This window comes from Lathamus discolor, chromosome 1 (genome assembly GCF_037157495.1).
Source record: "Lathamus discolor isolate bLatDis1 chromosome 1, bLatDis1.hap1, whole genome shotgun sequence".
Lineage (NCBI taxonomy): Eukaryota > Metazoa > Chordata > Aves > Psittaciformes > Psittacidae > Lathamus > Lathamus discolor.
Genome location: NC_088884.1, coordinates 101,613,243 through 101,622,154, shown reverse-complemented (window position 1 = coordinate 101,622,154; position 8,912 = coordinate 101,613,243). Strand labels below are relative to the sequence as shown.

The 8,912-nt window shown below is 41.4% G+C and overlaps 1 protein-coding gene across 2 annotated transcripts in view; it reads right to left on the bottom strand.

The window, feature by feature from the left end:
- Nucleotides 1-2,158: 2,158 nt before the first annotated feature.
- ARHGAP10 (Rho GTPase activating protein 10) overlaps nt 2,159-8,912 on the bottom strand; it is a 154,392-nt gene continuing 147,638 nt past the window's right edge. For both annotated transcript variants that reach the window (XM_065688430.1, XM_065688436.1), the window contains one exon: nt 2,159-3,323. In XM_065688430.1, the coding sequence (XP_065544502.1) occupies nt 3,235-3,323 (89 nt within the window). In that variant the 3' untranslated portion in view covers nt 2,159-3,234. The remainder of the gene's footprint in view (nt 3,324-8,912) is intronic.

The following is an 8,912-nucleotide window of genomic DNA, read 5'->3' as shown; positions in this document are numbered from 1 at the left end:
GCTTGCAGAAACAACCACGCCTGCTTCCAGGCCAAAACAGCAAAGCCCTTTAACCAGCTTTCTCACAACTGATTCCCTGTCCTCCCTCCTGCCTCAAGTTAACAGTGTGTTACACTGCTTTTCCCAACCCTACCAAGTCATGGAACAGACAGACAAGAGGCATGCCCTAAAGCCCAGGTTCAGGAAAGCAAAAAACAATCCTGAAGGATGGGAAAGGGGCCTGACTTTTTAAATCGGATTTTTAACTTTCAGATTCCTTTAATCGCTACTTCCAACCAGGCAGTATGAGGGCATCATTTACAGCACTGTTCAGCAGCACAGATGAAGAATGAGAGGTGCCACAGCTACTCGGCTGCACAAGTCTATACTCACTCTCACTATGACCAAGCTGATATGGAAAGCCCTATGGAGGGCAGCAATTACCACAGCTAAATTCCTAAGAGGCAGTGCGGTCAGCCCAAAAGCCAGACCTGATCTGGCTCAGCTCACACCACTGCCTTCAGACAACATCTAGGACATGAGGAAGTTTGGATTACTATTACCTCTGTTCAGTGTATCACTGCTCAGTAGAGAAGTTTTCCTCTTTTCTGCTTGGCTCCAGAAGTAAAAAGGGAGTCTCCAAACATCTCACCTAAAGACAAAAAAGGTCACAGGACCGGATGGAAGAGACACCAAGTCTTTTATCCCTTCTCTATCTATCTGCCTTTTTAAACCACCTCAGTTGAAAAAAACAACCCCGGTGCCACAGCTGAGAAATACATTGGGAGTTTTGGAAGACAGCAGCCAGGACAAGATCAAACACGCATTGCAAGTTTAAAACAACAAAACAAAGCAACTTCAAAAGCTTGTAAGCTGCAAGTTACCACAGCTTTGCTGTGTGACAAGCCAGCATACCCCGCTGCTGTGCCCTCACTAGGCTCATACCAAAGATTTACATTCTCCCTCTGTCAACATTTTGCACAGAAAAATGAGTCTGGCCACACATCCCGGCCACACCATCCTGCCTCCAGAGGGACTCTTCAAGGACACAAATGAGCTGATTGAGCCATGGGCCAACGCGACACAATACACAGCCAGCATAATACCTTGCCATATGAACAAGTCTGAGTAAGGAAACTGCAATCTGTTGCTGTATGTACTGGTGCAACTATTCCGTTACTCCTGAGTCAAGGAGTAAATGGAAGAACGTGATCTTCAGAGAAGTCCAAAAGTCATCCTCAGTGCGTGGGTCACTCAGCCACTATGCCAGGACAAGAACTGCTTAAAAGCTGTATGGCAGAGAGACACTGCCCACATACCGGCAGAATACACCAAATGGAACTCCTCAAAGCTCTGAGGTTTAGTGCTGGAGAGCTGCACTGGCTTGGCGTACCATTCCTCCATCTGGAAGTGATTTGTGCATACTGCAATGGTCTGTGCAGTCTGGGCAAAGGAACAAAATAAGGGTATGGAGCTGAATCTACAGGGGGAAAAAAGCCATCTCAGCCTTAAGGCAGCATTAACCATTAACTGGGTTACTAATCACATTAGTTAGAAAAACTTGCAAGCTAAGTATATTTGCAGTAAATGACTCCAAATCCACAGAGTCCAATTTAAGAAATAAGCGAGCCTGTATAAGCATGTCATATTTTCCTGCATCCTCTCCACTGCCTCCCAGAGGGTCTTAACTTGAGGAAAAGAAAAATAGAAAGATTAATGATAAACTTCATGTAACTTGTTTCTTTCTTTTTAATCGCAAGACACAGATTTAAACACCACAAGATTTCTGGAAGCTTTTTCTAAGACCACAGATAACTCTCTTACTACTCATAGTTCTACAAATTACGAGGCAGTTACTTGAGGATTCTGATACTATGAAGCATCATTAGGATCTTACAATTGACAGCTACAGGGGAGGAAGAAAGGGGAGCTCGAGGAGGAGTTAGACAGACAGACAGACAGACAACAGATAAAACACAAGATGCCCCCAGGATTCACAAGGCCTACAGCCAGAGATTCACTTTTGGTTTTGGCTTGAGCTCGCAGAGTTGCCTATTTAAAGTAAGAAAAGTTCCCCATCCATTTTGGAACCTGTTTGAGGCTGACTACATAAAGCTGCCAACAATTATTTCACATCAAAACAGAACTAGAGCAAAATATCCTCCAACATAGGAATGACTTGGGTCAAAGAGCAAATAACATTTTATTTCATTTACAGTGATATTTTTGAGTAGCAAAGGAATCATGACATATAGGAGCCTGTAATAAAAGTTCATGTGCCTTATCTTTATAAAATAAATGAAATCATACACACAACATAAACGAATGTGTTCTTTGAAGACATTTGAAAAATGTCATGTCTTGGTACCTATTATTTTACTTACTGGTGTCTGTTCCATACCATCTATTCTGCTTTGAAATACAATCTGTCAGCATGATAGCTTTTTTTTTTTTTTCATCCAACAGTGTTTCCCAACCCCAAATAATATTATGTTAAAAGTGCTGATTTTTTATGAATATTTCCAGAAGACTCAGGGGAGACCTTACAGCAGCCTTCCAACACCTAAAGGAGGCCTACAAGAAAGCCAGAGAAGGGCTTTTTACAAGGCCATGTAGTGACAGGACAAGGGAGAATGGCTTTAAACTGACAGAGGGGAGATTTAGATTAGACATTAGGAAGAAATTCTTCACCATGAGTGTGGTGAGGCACTGGCACGGATTGTCCAGAGAAGCTGTGGCTGCCTCATCCCTGGCAGTGTTCAAGACCAGGTTGGATGGGTCTTTGAGCAACCTGGTCTAGTGGAAGGTGACCCTGCCTGTGGCAGGGGGTTGGAACTAGATGAGATTTAAAGTCCCTTTCAACCCAAACCAGTCTGTGATTGTATGATGACACTAAGTTTATAAAATCTCATACTGACAGTTGAGTCACGATCAACCAAATATTCAACTTACAATGCTAGGCATCTTGCAAACAAATGTACCACTACTGCTCTTTACAATGCAGAAAAAGCACCCTATTAGAAAATTAACCTATCCCTCCATCCCCCATTCTTGTGCCCCCACCCATTCCAACCCTTAAGGAGTCTTTTCTTGTAATTTATATTTGGCAACACTTAATGTCTTTATACAGATCAGGACCTTCAACCCCTAGTCAGGCTCTTCATTGATTAAAAGCAGTCACAAAAGTAGGGAGAAGTGACTATAACAAAAATCCATGGATACCATGTACACCTTCTTCTCGTTCAATGCACAAAGCTATAAAAACTGAACATAGTTTTGTGGAATAAGTCCTCTCTTGCCATTTAGCGTGCCTTCTAGCCATCCTGGTTCCCTGGAAAATTGCACTGCAAGAGAAAAGAAAAGAGAAAAGAATGACTGCATCTTTGTATGCTTGAATTGGTACTGCTAGGTTTAGCCCCACCACACCAGGCAAAGCATCCATAAAAACATCCCATCGTCTGCAATGACCAGTTTAAGAATCTGGATAGGGAAGAAGAGGATCATTAACTGAAATACTTGCATAATATAGGAGCTTGAACCATCTTGTGCAAAGCATACACAGTGAAATAGCTTTCAGGTGTAGGAGACTTCGTTAAGGAAACAGTTAATGTAACTTAGGACAGGTTTCTAAAATAGAAAATCTAGGTGTCTTTGGGGAAAAGTTAGAATTCATCTCAAATAGAGGGAAACAATTTCAGTAGCTGGGAGCAAAGCATGACTAGAAACCTGTCTTGAGCAGAGGTGATGAATCTGTAAGCTCAGAGCCACAGAAAAACTGCATAGGGCCTTATGCTGCATGAGAAGTAAGTGTGTAAAGATTGTAGTAACCACACAAGATTATAGGGGAAATAGAAATCAGCCAGATCTTTGTGAAATATCTTCTCTTCAGTGAGTAGAGCTGCTACTGGATGAGACCAATGGACAAACTGTGATCTTTCTTCTGGTTAAAACCTCTCTCTGAAATTAAAATATATAGTGCTATCCACAAGCTACCATGGAAAGCCTTGAACAATACACCTTTTTCCTTATTGCCATCCTAAGTGTTCACCACTCTGATCTCAAAGTTTATGCAAGAGTATCCGTGAATATAAAATGAGAAAAAATCAGCTTCTACTCTAAATGTCCCACAAGTTACCCTGTGAGCAAAAGGACTAATAAAACCTGGCTTCCTATATATACTTTGACCACATTTGTCAGGAAGTTAAAAAGAAGCATAAGCATCATTCCTTTGGAAAACAGACTAAAGAAGTCCTCCAATTCTGCTTTCAAATTTCTTGTAAGAATATGACACAGGTACCTACTTACCTACATAACTGTAAAATCCCACACTTTTAGTGACCCACGATATTCTGTACCATATTAATTTATCCTCACAGAGCTTCTGAGACAGACATTATTTAGGGAAGAGATCAGACAAATGCTGAAACATGCTGCCAGCCATGTCAGTGCTTTATTTAAAACACATTAACACATTGGGGAATGTGATATTTGTAGCCTTCTGCAAATCAGGGAAATAACAGTTAAGAGAAAGCAACATGTTAAGTCTCACTTTCCAAAGCATTGTAAGGCTCTAAATTTGAACACTTAAAACATACTTTCCCCTACATTTTTCCCTCCCGCCCTATTACTGTCAGGCAGCAAAGCTAGAAGCCGTGCTCAGAAACCATGCTTTAAACACCAGCTATACCTGTAAGGAATCCAGAAAACAGAACTGCTTTCAAATGATACTGAGAGTTTAGGTTCAGAACAAAAGTCTGCGCTTATATTTATAATGAATATGTTGAACAGAAAGATTCCAAAGGAAAAATACAGACAGAAAACTACCTTTAGGATCTCTGCGAACACAGTAACTTACATTGCTATTAGTAATTAGCAGGCCCTCCTCTCCCTTTGTCATTTTTATTCCACAATTACAGAGTGCACATGCATTTGAAGCTGCATCGCTGACACCACCACAAACCTCCCTCCAGCAGCTCCACCGCAGCGGCTGTAATTCTACTCTTTCCAGCAAACATGCCAGCAGCTCTAGTGGGCAGCCAAACCTCTCCCTGAAGTCTCCCATGCCTACGGAGCACACCTGTATTACAGGATACTAACTCTAAAAAAATGACAGATTAGGAAGAAAAACAACTAGAAAACCTGGAAGTAGGAAATTTCTACTTGTCCTCTGGAACTCAACCTAAATTCACTTTAGAGAGAGGACACATATTGCTGGCATTTGACTGCTTGTAAATCCAAGGCCTGTTCAAAATGGGGGTAGCCCTCATCAGAGGGGATCACAGTGAAATGTAAATTTACCAAAGATTTACCCAGGGGAGGAAATGCTCCAACTAGGTTGAATCCCTTGGCTCCACACAACAGCTAATTTCAAAAGAAGTATTTTCTAAACAAGTTTGATAACATAATACTGAACTCCACATACTGCAGCATGTTCAGAGACAACACACGAAGCACCTGGACTTAAGTGACAAACACCATTTTTAACCCAGAAGAATAGACATGGGTTGTGTCCCTGAGTTCTGTGCTTAGGAAACCAGATATCATACATATATGTTACGCAGTTCAGGGCCTTGTTATCTGTTAGCAGAAGTTCCTTGAAGACTCTTTGAGACTGAAGGAAGAAGGAGCACTCTGATTACAACCAAGATCGTTAATTCTAGAGATCAGTCCGTCTTTTAAAGAACACACTGAAAAGTAATTCTTAATATTCAGCAGCTGTACCGACTCTTATCCTGGGTAAGACTTTTGCCCCCATTCAAAGCACCTTACACAAGAAGGGTTAAAATACTTATGTATATCACTGACTACTTCTGCAGTCAAATGGTATTAAAGGGGAAGCTGTCCAGCTGCAAAGCTGCTTTAAGCTCCAATGATCCTGTTTTCCTTGCTAATTCATTTCCAAAGTACAGTGTACAATAGCACACATGTATTTGAAATCTAAAACACATTAGCACACAAAAACATTTTTCTATCATGCACAGCTTTTCTTAAGCCCAGGACACAGCCTATTACTAAAAAAACACCCTGCTCTAGAGAAGACTTTCCCTAGTGTCCCCTTTCTGTCATTTCTTCTCAGTCGAGAACGATTACAGCTCTTCACACTTTCTCAGGCCTGCCTCATTTAAAAATACCTTGCTGCAGAAACTAAACATTTGGCTTTAAGACTACAACTCATTATTGGACCAATCATCCCATAGGTCTGAGTCTTCCGTTGGCTAGGGAAACAAAGGGAAAATAAATATTTTCAGCAGGGTTTAATGAGTGTGTAGCAAGACCACAAGAAGACCAACCAAAGAACCACCACTAAGTCATCACCTCTTAGGACAACTAAAACAGCAGCAAAGTTGAACGCCCTGGGTAGGAACCCAGCTTCCTCCATACCTGCTGCAAGGCCATTTCAGCATTCTCACCACAGGGCAGGCAAAGTGCAGAGAAGGAGCAAGTCTGACCATTGGAACAGCAGCAAGTGCTATGGAATAATCACCCCAACTCAAATGGGCAGACAAAAATCAACTGATTTCAACCTGCAATGAGATCTCTAAGTAAAAGCTGTGCTGAGTTTATCTAATCAAGAAACACAGTAAAGCCAGCTTGGCATTTGCAGAAGTTCTTCTTACTTTTGTGTATTCTCCATAGGAAATAGCTTCAATATTGGCAATACTATGATTATCTAACTGCAAATACATAGAATTTGCAAGCAGCAATTTGCAGTGACCCAATGTTATAAGCAGACCTTGCTCTGCTTTGGCAGCTCAAAAGTTTCACGGGTCTTGACTACAAATGTCAGCAAGACTCCACAGTGGCATTAGTTCATTACCTAGGTGTTACTAATTTCAGCAGGACTGAATCAGACACCGATTTCCACACCTTTGTGGAAACTATCTGTTTTGGGAGGACACTGGAACAGGGCAGGAAATCTAATATACTGTACAGTGCCTGGCACAATAGGGCCTTCCTTTCTGATGGAAACTTTGCCAAAAAAAAGTAATGACCCCAAAAGCCTATGTGAAAGAGGATTGCATTTCAAGGGCAATGGAAATCTCACTGCTAAAACCACTACAACAGCAGAATATGCTTCCACAGAACTCAATCATGCTGGCCAATTTCTCACCAGGAAATCAAATTAAAGCAACAAAATGTGCTTGCAAGCCCACTGTGTTTAGAAATCCCTATGGGTTTTTGAAACAAGCCCTATGGGTAAAGCTGACCGCAGAAATACACAACCGTTTAGCATACTTAGGGTTAGAATGGAATCTGAAATTTAAAAACTTGCTGTTTGCCTTAAGGATGTTGTGAGAAGCAGAACTATCTTGTGGACAGGACACAGGGCTAGGAGTCAGGGGGTCGTCTTCCTGATTCTGCTGAAGATTTACTGTGTGACCACAAATAAAACAGTCTGACACACCATGACAAATTAGTGAAGGTAGAATCCAGCTTTCAGATTAAGACCTCCTGATATAGAAATGTCCAGGCTCCTATTACAGCTGGTGCAGATCCAGTCAGTACGATGAATAGAGAGGGCACCCAAAGAATAATTTGGCTCACTATAAAGTAGAGGCAGAGCAGAGGCAGCAGCAGAGCTGCTGTTGAGTTCCCTGCACTATAACTTAGTGACCTGTGTGTAAACATTGAGACTTGGGGTCTTTCTCCTGAGTTGATTCCCATCCCACCTAACAGCCAGACATCTCCAACAGTCTTGCACACGCAGCAGCTACAAGGTAAAACACATCAGTTTAAACATCTTCCATTTTAACATTTCTCTCCCAGAGACCACTGCTTCCTGTTGGCAGGAGCAAAGTCAGACTGGTTAAGCTCAAACTACCTTCAGTGACTTTTCAAAACTTCTAGCAAACTCAGTAGGAATTTGGTAGTGCTCATCTGGTACTTTTTACTGGTAAAGTGGCTGTAACCTTCAGCGGCAGTTTGAGGTAACTACCTCCAAATGGCACAGAGGCACCTGAAAAGGAGAACATCTGTCCACAGCCTGTACACTCAGTTTCTCCAGATGTAAAAATTTAGATAATTAATGCACATGAATGCTTCCAAGTGCTTTGAAATCCACAGGTGAAAGGTGCATGAAGAAGTACTTTTATCCTCATGTTTACTTCAACAAAAGAATTACTTGCACATACGATGCAATACAATATTTGGGGAGTACCAGTTCCCTTTGATGTAAATCCTTTATTTGTCAATACCATAAAGACAGCCAGTCCAGAAGCCACAGCATGACAAGGAGGGATGAGAGTGCCTCACAGTCAAAACAAGGGACATTGCCTAAGGTGGGCACTTTGTGACAGCACAACGACTGTCAGCCCCTCTTTTTGTTGCAAAAAGCACAGCTTTTTGTGTACCTTCCATGTTTGATAGGGATGATGCTGCCATACCTTTCCTGAGGAAAATTATTGTAACAAAACACTTTCTCAGTTTTCCTCATATTTTCTCGACCTTAAAACCTGATTTTAAAAACTGCAAAAAGCCTTGACAAGAGGTATCTTGACAAGTTTTCAGGAAGCCTTCCTGCTAGCAGTACTGCCAAGGAATTTTGTTGTGTAAACACTATTTACCCTATGTAAAACACTTCTTCCTTGTGAAATTCCCATTTACTGAATTCTAAGAAATCTCTTTTAAGATCCAGAGATTTAATAACACTTGGCTCCAGGGCTGGCAAGGTTTCAGTGCCGGGCAGCCTGATTATTCTTTCCATGATTATTGGGAATATCTGCTTCAACAACAACAACAACAAAAATACACAGCCAGCATATGTCTCTCAATCTCAGATCACTCTGCTTCTTCCCATATGTGCCCTTATCCAGCTGCAAACTCTTCAAGCTTTGCCTCTAACCACTTGAATTACATTGTTATGTGCTGTCAATAATATAGCCTGTAGCAACTGGGAAATGAACGTACTGGCACAGCTTAAGGTAAATTGAATT